Source organism: Lichenostomus cassidix, chromosome 27 (assembly GCF_008360975.1).
Source record: "Lichenostomus cassidix isolate B80296 chromosome 27, HeHo_3.0, whole genome shotgun sequence".
NCBI lineage: Eukaryota > Metazoa > Chordata > Aves > Passeriformes > Meliphagidae > Lichenostomus > Lichenostomus cassidix.
In genome coordinates, this window is record NC_139507.1 from 1,507,132 (window position 1) to 1,522,135 (window position 15,004).

General features: G+C 66.6%; 1 protein-coding gene across 1 annotated transcript; it reads right to left on the bottom strand.

Moving 5' to 3' along the window:
* Window positions 1-1,688: 1,688 nt before the first annotated feature.
* ADAM11 (ADAM metallopeptidase domain 11) lies at window positions 1,689-13,704 on the bottom strand. The gene is made up of 26 exons (XM_085083357.1): window positions 13,553-13,704; window positions 12,048-12,238; window positions 10,655-10,731; window positions 10,213-10,279; window positions 9,662-9,747; window positions 9,518-9,584; window positions 9,322-9,370; window positions 9,158-9,225; window positions 8,786-8,860; window positions 8,628-8,699; window positions 7,967-8,133; window positions 7,807-7,891; window positions 7,633-7,723; window positions 7,477-7,528; window positions 7,197-7,296; window positions 6,852-6,923; window positions 6,666-6,758; window positions 6,479-6,559; window positions 6,347-6,397; window positions 5,794-5,857; window positions 5,628-5,727; window positions 5,435-5,554; window positions 5,186-5,354; window positions 4,996-5,110; window positions 4,437-4,527; window positions 1,689-3,988 (listed from the first exon to the last, which is right to left on the bottom strand). Exons 1-26 carry the CDS (start codon window positions 13,608-13,610, stop codon window positions 3,943-3,945), a joined length of 2,307 nt encoding a protein of 768 aa, XP_084939483.1. The 5' UTR covers window positions 13,611-13,704; the 3' UTR covers window positions 1,689-3,942.
* Between the last annotated feature and the right edge of the window lie 1,300 nt (window positions 13,705-15,004).

Here is a 15,004-nt window from a genome sequence, read left to right on the forward strand (position 1 = left end):
GACCCTGCAGGGCAGCAGGCTCAGCTGGGCCCACTTGAAATCATGTTTTTTGCCCTCCTGACCCTGAAGATTTTGAATAACTCAAGATTCAGAAGCAGCCAGTGCATCTGGAATATTTCTGACTCACTCATCGCGCTGGTATCTCGACACCAGCCCAAAATAGCTCTGTGCTGTGGTGCAGCTCCACCAAGGATGGAGCAAAACTGCACCAAACCCCCCAAGGGGTGCAGAGATGCCCCTGCAGCAATGTCAGGGGGCAAACAGCCCTGTCTGCTGCCAGCCTTGCCCTGGTCAGGAAGGCACTGTGCTGAGGGGGCAGTGAGGGGGTCCTGATGCAGATCCCCCACTCACCCCGTGGTCACTGCTGTGGCCAGAGGCACCTCCAGCATCTTCCTCACCCTTCCTGTGAGGCTGGAGGACAGAGAAAGAGGCTGATGGTGATCACTTCAATAGGGTGGGCTGGAGCCAGACAGAGGCCTCCACCCGGGCTAGGTGTCCTCCCGAGGGAGCAGCACCCCGAGCTGCTCAGGGCACCCCCAGCACTGCAGGTTGGAGCTCAGGCACCATGCTCAGCACCATCCCCGCAGGGAGCTGGAGCTGCTGTGTTCTCCTGCCACGCACAGGGGACACCTGTGAGTCCCTTCGGGGCTCCACAGCCAGAGGGGACACCTCCAGCCCCGTGACTGGGGGCTCCGGAAGGGTTGGTCACAGCAGGAACTGTCCTGAATCCTGCCCCTTGTCCCCGGCGAGCACAGAAAGGCGCCTCGGGGAGTGATGCTGGTGTGGTGACCCCAGTGACCAGCAGCAGACCCCCAACGCGGGGGGTGTGCTGCACCCCCGTCTGTGCCTGTCCCGAGCGGGGCTGGGACCGCGGAGACACGCGGGGCCCTGGAGCATCCTGGGGACTTCGCAGCATCTCCTGCGCGTCCAGCCCGGGCGCGCTTGGGCTGTGCTGGGAGAGCAGAGCCCTCTCCTGGTCGGTGCGCGGGGAGGAACGGCTGTGCCTGGGAGTCTGCCGAGCAGTCAGCCTCGTGTGCCGGGGAACCCAGGGAACCCGGCTGTCCCAGGGAACCCGGCTGTCCCAGGGAAACCAGCCGTGCTGAGCTTTGAGGTGCAGTCCCAGCTGAGCACCACCCGGGCTGGTTCCGTGGGAAGATGCACCATCTTCCTGGGTCCCTCTGGGAACTGGGGACCTGTCCCTTAGTCCCCTCCTGCCAGGGGTTGCTGCCAGGACCCTGCACGGTGCTCACGGAGCTGAGGGTGTCCCTGGGACAGAGCAGTGTCCCCATGCTGGGACAGGGAAGGAGCAGTGTCCCCGTGCTGGGACAGGGAAGGAGCAGTGTCCTCGCACACGGACTGAGCAACCCTGAGATGGGACAGGGAGCACTCCCATGTCCCCACGGTGGGACAAGGTCCCCAGCCAGGCAAAAGCTGAGAGGGAGGGAGCCTGGTGACACTCACCGTGTGCCATCATGCCCAAACTGGAAGTCACACTGGGTGGGTGTCCTGACTCAGACATGGAAACCATGAGGGACAGGCCAGGGTGCAATGTGGGACATGGCGACATCAGTGGGATGTGCTGGAGGGATCCAAGGACAGGAACATCCTCACGGATGAAGTCTGGGGAGCCTCCTGCCTCCCTGGCCCCATTCCCCCACCTCCCCACGCGGGTGAGAAGCGAAGCCCCATCGTTTTCCAAATCTTTATTGTAAATAAATTCTGCGACATTGCAGGAGGCAGCCGAGCCCGGAGCCAGGGCTGAGGCCGGAGCGGTGGCTCCGGTGGCTCCGGTAACTCCGGCGGCTCCCAGCACGTGCAAAGCGGGAGCTCGAGGCCAGGCGGGCGCGGGGAGGGCGCGGGGGTCCCGCCCGGCCCGGCGGTAGCGGAGCAGGCGGTGCGGGGGGTGGCGGTGCGGCGAGGGGGGGACAGGGACCCCGAGCCGCTGTGCTCGGCCCCGGGACGGGACAGAGCCCGTGGGCGCGGCGGGCACGGGGGGGCTTTGCTCTCTTGGCTCTGGAAGCACCGGGTGCCCCCCGCCGCGGCCCTCCCACCCTGACAGCGTTAAAATCATTAAGAAAAATCCCAGTATTTATATATATATATATGTATATTAATGTCCCCAAACCCAGTGACAACGGTGGCTTCTTGCTCTGAACCAGGGGTGTCCCCTTGCAGTGGGGAGCACCCCGGCACTGTGGCTGTGACAGCGTGGGGACACCGTGGTGACAGTGATAGAGATGACACCCTGACACCCATGATGGTCCCAGGTCCCCTTGTCCCCCAGCCCACCACTGATGTGTCACACAAGAAGCCACCATGGAAGCCCAGCCAGGGGATATCCAGCCACCCCCATCCTGCTGTCACCTCCCACCCTGTCCCCTGTGGTGCCACTATAGTCACAGCACCTGTGGGTGCCCAGTGGGGCTGTCACACCAGGCTGGGGGCCACCACACACTTTGGCCATGGCTGAGCTTGGGGACACCCTTGGTCACCCTCTGTCTCCGTGGCAAGGGGGCCTGATGGCAGGCAGGGACACTGGGCAAGGAGGGGACACAGGGGGGACATCCTACACTGCCATGGTCAATGGGTATCATCCCCCATTGTCCCCCTGCTGAGTGTCCCAGGAGTGTCCCCACACATACACTCACACACACCAGGTTGTGTCACCAAGTGTCACCAGGGGTGTCCCCCCTCCATGCTGAGTGTCACCAGTGGTTAAAGGGACCAGTGTGGCCCCTGGTGCTCTGTAGTGCTGTGGGTTGGGTGGCCCTACAGAGCCACCCCATGCAGAGTGACATGTGCCACGTGCCACAGGGACAGGGTGGTGCCTCCCCCCAACCTGCCATGGGGGTGGGGGACACCTAGTCTGGGGGGAATGAGTGCCACAAGCCTGTCCTGGGGCTGAGGTGACAAGTGCCACCAAGTGAGCAGCCCCTCGTGTCCCCAGCCCAGGGCTCACCCTGGTCCCTCGAGGGGGCCCTTCTGTCACCCCCAACACCAGTGTCACCAGTTTGGGGTTCACCTGCCTGAGCTGGGGAAGTGGGAGGGAGAACTGTCACCCGTGGGTTCCTGTCCCACCACTGGGGACTTGGGGGTCCCATGGCTTGGGGGTGCAGCCATGACAGGGGGGATCAGGGCAGAATTTGAGGGGACAAACCCCACACGGGGCTGCGGAGCTGCTTTGGGGGATGGGGGGGAGGCACATCTGGGCGTGCAGGACTTTGTCCCCGTGGGACTCAGCCCAGGCACCGGGAGTGAGGGGGACACGACTCCCAGGCCCTGAACCGGGAGAGGCTGCTGGCCTCGTCCTGGGCTGTACTGGCCTTCCTGGGGTAGCCGGGCCTGCTTTTTGGGGGACCCAGGCCCCCCCGGCTGGAAGATGCTGCTGCAGGGCAGATGTGGGGATGTGGGGCTGGGGCTCCCCGCTGGCCCCGCAGGTACATTCATTCATTCATTCATTCAGCCGGTGCCGAGTGCCGCCAGCCCGGGGCTCGGGGAGCTCCCCGGACATTGTACATTCGTGGCGGTGCGGGGGGGCCGGGGGGCTGTCCCGGGTGTCCCCCCCGCTCTCCTCCTCGGCCGGACCCTCGGCAGCGCCGCCCCACTTAATTGCTGTTAATGAGGCGCTGGGGGGGTGGGGCAGAGCGGCCCCGCTCAGGCCCCCCCGGACCTGCAACACAGAAGTGGGGTGCGTTTAGTGGGGGGCTGCGACAGGGGGGTGACACACGGGGGGACACTGAGCTGAAATGAGCCAGCACCGGGGGGGGGCTGCTGCCAGGCCCCCCCAGCCGCTGTCCCCGTTCAGCCGTGGGGGCACAGAGATGGAGACAGCACGGCCGGACACACAGCACACGGACAGACGGGCCCGGGGGCTCCCACGCCGTCAGGCTGCCGGACGGTGACGGTGACAGGGACGGTGACGAGACGATGGGGGGGACACGGTTACACTCCCTGCTGCGCCGGGTCGTACCTTCCTCGGCGGATGTTCCTTGGGGGAGTGGCAGGGGGAGAGGAGAGGAGCATTAGTGCCACCCCCGTGTCCCCGCTGTCCCCCCCGGTGTGTCCCCCCACCCCGGTGTCCCTGGTCCCACAGGCAGCAGCGATGTCCCAGCGCCAGGCAGGAGCACACACAGGGGGCCACCGACACAGCCCCCGCCCCAGCACCCCATGCTTGGGGACAGACACGGCCACGGGGTCTGGGTGACAGTGACACCCCGATGGCACATGCAGGCAGGGCAGGCAGGGTCAGGGGTCAGGCAGGGGCTGGGACAAGGGACCAGGCAGGGCCAGGGGACCAGGCAGGGCCAAGGGGACCAGGGGCCACACCGCAGGGGACAGCCAGCAGGGCAAGGCCTGGCCCTGGCACGGTGCCACTGCGCGGGGGGACGTGGCCGGTGACAGCAGCAGAGGGGACGAGCCATGCGGTGGCTGCTTACTTAAATCCCCAGCCTGTCCCCCCTAGGACGATGGCAGCCACCAGCACGGCCCCCGCGATGGAGCCGATAATGATATTGGTGCCACTGGGACCTGTGACAAAGGGGACAGGGAGGAGGGGACAGGGTCACACGTCAGTGGGAAGGGGACACGGGGACATGGGGACATAGCCCCAGGGATGCCCCAGTGCCATGGGGACTCAGCAAGGGGACAAACCCAGCCAAAGGAACATGTCAGTGGGGAGGGGACATGGGACACCAGGACACAGCCCCAGGGCAGTCCCCAGTGCTGTGGGGACACGGGAGGGAGGAAACCCAGCCATAGGGACACACCTCAGTGGGGAGGGGATGCGGGGACATGGGGACATGGGGACACAGCCCCAGGGATGACCCAGTGCTGTGGGCAGCTGGCAGGGGGGCAAACCAGCCACGCCAGGCTGACCTGCGGCTCCAGGACGGGGGGACACCCTGGAGCCCCAGTGGGGCTGGGGACAAAGCGGGACAGCCCAGCCTGTGGGGCCTGGGGACAGCAGGGAGCTCGTGTCCCCCGCGGCACACGGACCCTTGTATCGCTCCGTCTCCCCCGTCGGCTTCGGCTCCGGGATTGGGTCATAGACGCTGCAGTCCTTCCCCGTCCACTCCGCCCGGCAGATGCACTTCCCCTCGTTGCTGCAAACCTGTGAGGGGACTGCGTCATCTCCCGCCACCGTGACACGCCCCGGGTGTCCCCCTGTCCCCGCCGCCCCCCTCACCCCGTGGTCGAAGCAGATCTTCCCGTCCCAGCTGCCGGGGCAGGAGCTGAAGTTAAAGGCGGTGGCTGGAAGGCATTTGCGGTCGAGACAGAGCATTCCGGGCCCGCAGGGCGTCCCATCCTCCACGTAGCTCAGGTCTGAGCCATCCACCAGCTGCACGTGGCCACCCCTGTGCCAGGACAGCCACAGTGGGTGACACCAGGACCCCCGGCACCTGGAGCCACGCCGTCCCCACGGTGGCACCTTTACCTGCAGTCCACGTAGCGGTTCTGGTGGTAGAAGGTGGTGGTGGCGATCTCCCCGCTGAGCTCCCCCAGCCGCGGCGACCCCGAGATGTTGGCGCAGAGGAGGAAGCCACAGAGGACGTCCCTGCAAGGCAGCGGTGTTGTCACCGGGATGGCAGGTGGCACCGGGAGGGGCCGCAGGGACAAGTGTCACTCACTGCTTGTTGCACTGCAGCCAGCCCAGCCCCTCGCGCCCGCAGTTCCCACGCTCTGTCCCCTCCACGTTCAGCTTCTCGTAGCAGAAGCGCTCGGCCGAGCCTGGCAGAGAGCAAGTGTCACCTGCTTGTCACCCTCCGTGTCCCCCCAGCCCAGGCCAACACTCACTGCGGCCCCACAGCGCGTTGCACTGGCGGTCCCGGGTTTTGCAGCGTCCGCCGTAGCAGCGACCCTGCGGGGAGGGGAGAGGGGTCAGGGGGCTGGAGGAGGCTCAGGGGGCTGCAGAGAGGCTGTGGTGGTGCTGCAGGGACAATGAGTCCCCTCAGATCCCCCCTGAGCCTGGTCCCAGGACCACCACTCATGGAGCAGGGATGAGGAGCCCCATGTGTGCATAGCCAGGGGACAGCAGTGGGGGCTCAGGGCCTCCTGCTCACCCCAAACCCCACAGCCAGGTGTGTGTGGCTCAGCTGTGGCTGCAATTGCCGACAAAAGGTCACAGAGCCACAGGACGGTTTGGGTGGGAAGGGTCCTTCAAGCCCATCCAGTTCCACCCCTGCCATGGGCAGTGACTCTTCCACTATCCCAGGCTGCTCCAAGCCCTGCTCAGTGGGGCCCTGGATAGTCCCAAATGCACTTCCATCATGCACAAGCCCCGGTGCTGGAGCCCACGGGGATGTGCCCAGCCCCAGGGCTGTGTCCCACCAGGCTGGGCAGAACTCACCTGCTCGTTCTCGCAGAAGTATCCATCCAGCTTGTGCAGGTTGGGGGGACACTGTGGGGACATGGAGAAGAGGTTGGGTGATGCCACAAGGCCCCACAACGTGTCCCACCATGTCCCCCCAACCCCACTCACCTGGCTGGAGTCCCCAGTGCAGGTCTCAGGGATGTCACACTCGTTCACAGCCTCCCGGCAGGACACACCGCGTGGCTCGTACTGCCCGGGGCACAAACCCAGCACATCAGGAACGGGACAGAACCCCAGCGGATTCACATCTGGACCCGAGCTCCCCTGAGTCCCCTGGGCGCCCCCAGCCCCGCACCTTGCAGCCCTTGCAGCAGAGCCCATCACTGCACATGGCGTCGTGGGTCAGGGTGCACTTCTTGCAGCAGTTTCCGCCGCTCCTCGCACACTCCTGCCGGGACAGCAGCCAAAAGCAAGGCCATCAGCCCCCTGGCAGCCCTGGCAGCCCCCCAGAGCGGGGGAGCAGCCCCCCGACCCTGCTCACCGCCAGCGAGCCACAGTCGCACTCCTCGCCTGCCTCCACGAAGCCATTGCCGCACTCCGGAGGGTCCAGGAGCTGCCGGGACCCAGAGAGGGACATGACACACACATGAGAGCTGCTGGGGACCCCTGAGCCAGCTGCTGCCATGACCCCCCGAAAAGGACATCGCATCTCTGGCGAATGGCAGCACCCCAAAACTGCTGTCAAGCACAAGGCTCTTTCCCCTGTGGGCGTTCAACACCAGCCCCTATCACGGCTGGGGACACCACGCGTCCCGAGGGACCCCAGGAGACACCCCCAGAGCACTGCTCCCCATTGTGACCCCCAGAGGGCCCGGGGGGTCATTACCTTCAGGGGTTTGTTGAAGAGGCAGCTGCCGCCGCCGTCCTGCAGGAACTGGTTGTACTCATCGATGCTGCAGCGGGAGAACTTCCGCGGGAGGTGATACCTGCGCGGTGAGGGTCACTGTCACCCCCTGCCCCGCCTGGGGACACGGCTGGGCAGGACGGCAGGACCCTCTGCACTCCCAGACACCTGAACAGGAGCAGGACCTCGGCGATGCCCCCGCCGGCAGCGGTGACACGAGGTGTGCAGGGGTGTGGCAGTGCCACCCCGAGCGGCCACTCACCCTGTGTCCTCCATGATACAGCCCAGCCACGAGTCCGGACACCGGCAGTCCCCTGGGAGGAGAGGAGAGGGCTGGGGGTGCTGGCTGTCCCGCCGCCAGCCTAGTGGCACCGCGGCGTGTCCCCAGTGTCCCCACGGCCCCGCGGGAGGGAGGTACCTGCGGCCGTGCGGTGCTTGTTCCACATCATGCCCACGTTCTGCCCCAGCGTCTGCGCCAGTGTCACCGCCATGGCCGCCACGTTGCCGTACTGCGCGGGAGCGACGCGGTGTCACCGCAGGGACCCTCGGCCCTGTCCCCAGCCCGCCCTCGCGGGGGTCTCGCCGCACCCACCTCGTTGACGCCGCCGGCGCGGGCAGGGGAGCAGATGCCCCCGACAAAGGCGGTGCCACTGCGGCTGCTCTGAAACGTCCGACCCCTGCGAGGAAGAGGATGGTGCGGACGGGGGATGTGGTCCTCGACCCCGAGGGGGACATGTGGCCACAGCACTCACGAGAAGAGGTGGACAGTGTCGCTGTGCTCCGCCAGCCCCTCGCGCCGGTACTTCACAAACTCGTTCAGGGTCTCCAGCGAGTCTGGCCCCATCCGGATGCGATCCTCCGCCGCCCACGTCTCCATGGCCACCAGTACGATGCGGGTGTTGAGCTGCTCCTTGTAGATCTGTGGGGACACAGGGACGGTGTTGGGGACGAGACCCCTGCCAGGGACAAACCCACCAGCTACTGGGGACAAACCCCTGTGGACAACTTCGGGGGCTGGGCACACACATCCCTCACCAGGGACAATTCACAGGGACAAACCATCAGTGGGACAAACCCAACACGTGCCAAAGAAAAAAAAACAAGAGTGGGACAAACTCCCTGGGGACAAACTCTCAACACACCAACCCCAGCAGGTGCTTAGGATCAACTCCCCGGGAAAAACCACCAGGAGCTAGGGACAAACTCCCTGGGAACAGATCCACCAGCTGGTGGAAACTGTCCCCTCATGGACAAACCCCAGGGACAAACCCCCCACGACTGGTCATAAACCTCTCCAGGGATAAGCCCACTGAGGATAAACCCCTTGGCAATGAAGCCCCCAAGGGACAAACCCATCAGCTGCAGGAGATTAACCCTCTCAGGCACAAATTCCTTTCAGGGGCTCCCCCTCACCATGTCAGCCAGGTTGACCACGGACTTGGCAAAGTTGCTGGTGAGAACCACAGACTTGCGGAGCTGCAGGAACTGGAGACACAAGAGGGGCCAGGTGGGGTTGGGGGGTCAGCCCGACCCCTCACCGCCCCCGCCAGCCCCGGGGACTCCCCGCTCACCAGCTGATGGTCGTTCACCACGGCCAGCTCGATGTACTTGGTCTCGCTGTGCACGGTGTGCTGGGCTCGGCGGACCTGCAGTGGGAGCCCGAGGCTGAGCTGGCAGCGGCTCCTGAGCCCTCCAGGGATGTTTGGGATACAGGGAGAGGGAAAAGCCACAGGGCGGTCTTGGGATGGTACCCTCCAGAATTCCAGTGAGTCCCCTGGGAATCCCCGAGCCCAGGCAGGAGCAGCAAACACGAACCCAGAACCCACAGACAGGCTTGGCTGCACCCACAGCCAACAGGCAGAAATCAATCAGGGTCAAGCGCCCTTGCCCCTTCCCCATTGTCCTCTGTCCCCTGCCCTGTGTCCCCCACTGTCCCCGCTAACCTGCCGCCGCCGCCGCAGCTTTGGTATCCCACCCGGGACACGCTGGCTCAGCGCAGGGAAGAGGCAGCCTGGAGGGAAGGGACAGAGATCGTGGGACACCAGGACAGAGGGCCACTGAGGCCACCGCCACCAATCCCCAGCAACAGCTCTGTGCAAAGGCTCACCCAGTCGGGGGCAGCTGGGGACGCGCTGGACGATGTGTGGTCGAAGGCCCTGCCGCGGGGAGAGGTGTGTCACGGCTGTGCGTGGAGGGGAGGACTGCAATGTCCCCGTGTCCCCACGGCTGTCCCCAAACCACAGCCAGACCTGTAAACTGCCTCGGGGAAGCTCAGGCAGGCACATGGCAGTGCCACCGCTCACCTGCCCATGCTCGGCGCCCGCCTGGGGCTCGATCAGGTATGTGGCTCGGCCGTCCGAGAAGACCCCGCTGCAAACAGAGGTGGGGGTGTCGGGGCGCAGAGGGGTGCAGCCCCCAGCCCCCCTGCCGGCAGTGGGGTTACTCACCGCAGGCCCTGGCAGCTGGAGAGAGCGGCGAAGGAACGGGGCTGTCCCCGGATCCGGCCCTGGTAGTAGCAGTGCTCCCCCGCGCCCTGCGGAGCGGTGATGGGCACTGAGCCCCGGTCCTGCCCTGCCCCGCACCCCCTGGGGCTGCACCCAGCCTGGGGACTCTTCGCTTCAATGCCAGGCACCCTCAGCGCGTGCCTGGTGCCCCCAGCACCCGGGGATCCCCTGCACCAGGAGAATCCCCCATCGCCATGGCAGCACCCCCCATGCAGCGGCTGAGTACCCCGGACAGGGGTCACCCCCTGGGGACAGGGGGATGCTGAGCTGCTGGGGACCAGTCCTGGGCCCTTGTGGGGTTTATGAACTGGCCACCACAATCCCTGCACTGGCACAGTATGGCACAGCACAGCACAGCACAGCACGGCACGGCACAACACAGCACGGCGCAGCATGGTTTGGCATGGCATGGTTTGGCACAGCACAGCATGGCATGGCATGGTTTGGCACGGCACAGCATGGCATGGTTTGGCACGGCATGGCACACATCTTACCGTGCTGTGGCTGCTGTTGCTGCCTGCGCCGACGTGCCGCTCCACGTAGTGGGAGGCAAGGAGATGGCTGCCGGGAGCAGGTTGGGGGTGAGAGGCCGTGGGGTGAGGAGGAAGAGGAGGAAGAGGGAGACGACAGCAGCCATCCATGTGCAGGGCATCACCCCGGCGTGGGACACCTCCCACCATCCACATCCATGGAATCACCCCAGCATGGGACTCCCCCATTTTGGGACAGTGCTGGCGTCCCATGGGCTCCTGTCCGCTCTGCTCCACCCCGGCTCAGCCCCCAGTATTGGAGCTGGGATAGCACGACACCCCCCCATGGCTCTGCACGACCCCCAGCTCCTCCCCTCCTGCGGGGGGGCACCAGCAGCCCCACGGTGGGTGCCCAAAGCCTTACGGCAGGTGCCCCCCGCCCTGCCGGGACCCCCGGGTCACTCACTGGTTCAGCCGGAGGTCGAGGGTGAAGGCTGAGCCGAAGGCACGCACCATGAAGCTCACCTGTGCCAGGTGCAGCCCCTGCAGGACAGCAGAGCCGTCAGCCCCCCCCGAAATTCATAACTACGATAATAACTAAAACCCCAACCCAAATACGCAGCCTGTAAAGATGTGCACTTCGTTTTTTTAACCGAAAATATCATCATAATGGAAAACCGTTTTTTCTCCTCAAACCCATCACGCCTGGAGCACTGGGATGGCACCTGCGTCCCATCACCCCCTCCGCGGGTGCCGTGCGGGGCTGGGGGTGCCGGAGGGTCCCCCGGCGCTGGGCCCAGCCCGGCCGCGGCAGCTGAGCTGCCGTTTCTCCCGCCCTGCGGCGCCGCCGCTCCTGACCTAATTCCTGCCGCCGGCAGCGGGAGCTGAGCGCTGCGGCGCGGCCTCAGCCCCGGCAAACTCGGCGCACGGGCGAGAGCCCGGCACCGGCTAAGGTCTCTCCGGTGCTTCACACGGGGAAACGGCAGAAAAGCCAAACCCATCCGGGCGTGCCCTGTGCCCTTGCTGGGAGCCCAGCGCGGCTCGGGATGAGGACACCGGGACGAGGAGCCGTTTGTCACCACGAGGAGGGGATGTCCCGGGCCACGACGGCATCCCTGGGGTTCGGCAGCACGGCCGGAGAGGCTCAACAGGGCTCTGCCGCCGGGTCCCAGCCCCGAATTCCCCAGGATCGCCGCTGCTCCCTCCCCCCGCGACACCCTGGCTTAACACCTCCCTGGCCTCCCGCCAGCTCGGCGGCTGCCGGCGCTTCCCGGCGTCCGGCGGTTTCACTCGACGCCGGGTGTAAATCACCTCTGCGGCGAGCGCAGCTCTTCATCTCGCCTTCATCCGGCGCGGACGGGGATCGATGGGCGCCTGCCTCCGCGGCTGCCAACACCTCAACTCCCCCGTGCCGGATGGGGCGCGGCTGCTGCTCCCCGAAAGCAGCCACGGGGGGAAGGTCACTGCCCAGTGCCCGAGCCTGGGGTGGTCCGGGGAGCAGCACTGCCTGGGGCATGGGAGCTGCTCACACGCGGCCTGGATCCGTCCTTGCCGGACCCACGAGCCTGCTCCTGGGGGAGCTCTGCCCGCCACCTGCCCGTTCCCGTTCCATCTCTCCCAACACCCGCGCGCCGCCGGTTCCCAGATTTAATGGGATTTCGCGGCACAATTCAGTGTCCCTGCGGGGAAGGTGGCAGCGGGATGGTCCCTGGGGGGACGAGGGCTCCAGTTCGGGATGCCGGTGCCCACGCACACGCTGGGGTGCGACTGGGCCAGTGACGGCGCTGCCTGGGGACCTGGACCTGCCACCTGCCAGGGACCCCGGAAAGGGAGCGGCTTGGGAGCTCTCATTCACTTACGGGTCCTCCGCCTCCTCCTCCTCCTCCGGGCTCATTCCTGACCCTGGTGTCCAACTGATGCTTTGGGACTTCTCCTCCCGAGCTCTGCCCCACCAGCCTGCTGGGGTGGGTGATTTGGGAGACAACCCGCCCGTCCTGCCATGGGGCCCGCGGGAGCCTCCGCGGCGGCGCTCCGGCCTGCGCGGCTGGAACTGCGGGAGAGGGGAGCGAGTCGCGGCCACCCTGGGAGGGCTGGGGGCACAGGGGCTGGGGATGAGGAAGGATAGAGACACAGGGGGCTGGGGACATGGGGGCTGGGAAGGCTGGGGACGAGGAGGGACAGGGAGATGAGAACACAGAGGGATGGGGACACGAGGGGACAGAGTTGGTGAACATGCTCAGGGGGTGACACAAGTACAGCACTGCATCCGGATGGGGACACCCATGTCCTGGATGGGATGCCCAGGGAACATGGGGGGTGGGTACAGGGATTGTTCCAGGGTGGACAGCTGGGGAACATGCAGGCACGTTGGTGTGCCCAGGAGGTGACACCCAGCAAGCACGGGCTGGGAGGGTGCCCAGGGGTGGGGGTGACCAGTAGGGCAATTCATCTGGGTGGGGAAGCTCAGGAGGTCTCAGATACAGTGGCGTGTTCTGGAGGGGACATGCAGGGGACACGAGTGGCTGACAAAGTAATGCATTCCAGAGGGGACATGCAGGGGACGGAGGGGTCAGAAATGCCATCACGCCTGGAGGAAGGGTTGGGGGGGGGGTCAGCATATCCTGAAGGGGATATCCAGGGAAAAGGGGGGGGGGCTGGAATGGGGACACATCTCAAAGGGGACACCCAGGGGACAGGGAGGGCCGGGATGGGGACAACACCGAATGGGAGATGGAAGACTGGTATGGGGACACCCCCTCAGAGGGGACAACGAGGGGACAGCAGGACTGGTGCAGGGACACCTTTGGAGGTGACAGCCAGGGGACATGGGGGGATGGCCGCTATGGGGACACATCCCAAGGGGACGTGGAGGGCTGCTATGAGGACATCTATGGGGACATGCAGGGGACGGAGGAGCCGCGATGGGGACACATCCTGAAGGGGACACGGGGAGCTGCCATGCGGTCACCTCCGGAGCGGGGACACGGTGGGGGCCGCTGCGGGGACAACGAGGTGGAGGGCGCCGGGCCGGAGCAGGTGCGGGGCTGGGGGGGAAGACGCGGGGCTGCGGGACTGGTGCGGGGCCGGGGCAGGTGCGGGGCCGGGGCTGCGGGGCCGGTGCGGGGCCGGGGCCGGGCAGGTGCGGGGGGATCGCGGGCCCGGCCCCTCCCGGGGCTCTGCGGGGCGGCGCTGCGGAAAAATGTGTCGATGCAGCGAAAAAGCCGCAGCGGCGGCGGCGGGGCCGGGAGCGGAGCGGGGCGATGCGGGGCCGGGAGCGGGGCCGGGAGCGCAGCGGGCGCGATGCGGGGCCGGGAGCGGGGCCGGTACCGGGGCGATGGCGGAGCGGGAGCGGGTCCGGACCTACCTGCCCGCGGGGCGAGCGAGAGCAGCGCGGCCAGCAGCCACCCCCGCAGCGGGCTCATGGCTCCCTCATGCTCCGCCAGCGGCCGCGCCGGGCCCGCCGCGCCGGGGACCGTCACCGTCCCGTCCGGCCCCCCCGCCCCGGGCCGGGCCGCCAGCGCCGCCCCCGCCCCGCCCGCACGCGGCCCCGGGCCCGCCGGACCGGACCGGCACCGGCACCGGCAGCGCCGGCAGCGGCACCGGCAGCGCCGCCCCGGGCCCGCCCCGCCCCGCCCGGCCCCGCCGCCCCCGGTACCGGCCCCTTCCACCCTCCCCGCCCCGGCTGCCGCAGCGCCGCTGGCACCCGCGGCACTGCAGCACCGGAGCCCCGCCGGCAGCACCCCCGGGCCGGCAGCACCCCCGGGCCGGCACCGGAGCCCCAGGCCGGCACTGGGCACCCCCACACCAGCGGGGACTGGAGTGGACCAGCCAGTGCCAGACCCCTCCCGGCCAGTATCACTATCTCCCCCCCACCTGCCCAGTACAGGAGCACCACTACCAGAACTCCCCAGTCAACACTGGATCTCCCGAGGTCTGGACCCCCGAGCCAGAACCAGATCCCTTCAGACACTACTGCCCCCCCCGCAGCCAGTGCAGGACCCCCACACCAGCACCAGCCTCTCCAGTCGGTACCAAACCCTCCCAACATCAGTACCAGGCTCCCCAGCCAGTACAGGGCCTCCAGCTGAGATTGAAGGCCACCAGCCTGTACCAAGTCCCCCTCAGCTGGTACCAGGTCCCTGACGCATCCCCAGACCCCAGCTGGTTCCCAGCCAGTCCCAGAGCTCCTACAGACTGTGCTGGAGCTTCCAGCCCCTACTAGGACCCACAGCCATTATCAGAGCCTGCCAGCTGGGACTGAAGCCCCCAACCAGCTGGGACTAAGCCCCTGACTGGTCCCAGGTCTGGTGTTGGCTGAAGGAGCCCAGCTCGGGATGGCAGCAGGGGTTCCAAGGGAAGCCAGGGAGTGCTGCTACCCACAGCCCTGGGGACAAGGGGCGATTCTGGACCATCCCCAGTGGGTGGGTGGTGTCACCCAGGGGTTCTGTGGGGTCCCCACCCTCAGAAAGCACCAGAGCCAAGAGTCCCTCTTGCGTTGCTCTGATTTTGGGGGATGCTGCAAGGCTATGTTCCCTCCTGGGGATAATGGAACAATTTTAGGGAGACAAGCCCCAGTAAATTCCTGTTTATTGCAGCTGGAGGGGGGAAGCAGCACAGAGAGTGACACAGCCCATGGGGGGAAGCAGCACAGCCACAGGCACTGCCAGGAGGAGCTGTCCTGGTGGGCAAAGAGGCTCCAGCCGCAGGTGATGGATGCAGCAGCCCTCGCTGAGGGGATTCATCCCTCAGGACTGAGGGTGGGACAGAGACCTGGAGACCACCAGCCCCAGAACTCTTCCTGCTGGGGGTGCCCAGG

What these genes read in the sequence shown, in the direction of transcription:
- ADAM11 (XM_085083357.1), bottom strand. Translation starts at nt 13,610, where the DNA reads ATGAGCCCGCTGCGGGGGTGGCTGCTGGCCGCGCTGCTCTCGCTCGCC. An exon ending in ACTTCTGCGAGAACGAGCAG is followed by an intron (nt 5,858 to 6,346) that starts GTGAGTTCTGCC and finishes CCCTCCCCGCAG; the next exon opens with GGTCGCTGCTACGGCGGACG. An exon ending in AGATCTGCTTCGACCACGGG is followed by an intron (nt 5,111 to 5,185) that starts GTGAGGGGGGCG and finishes GTCCCCTCACAG; the next exon opens with GTTTGCAGCAACGAGGGGAA.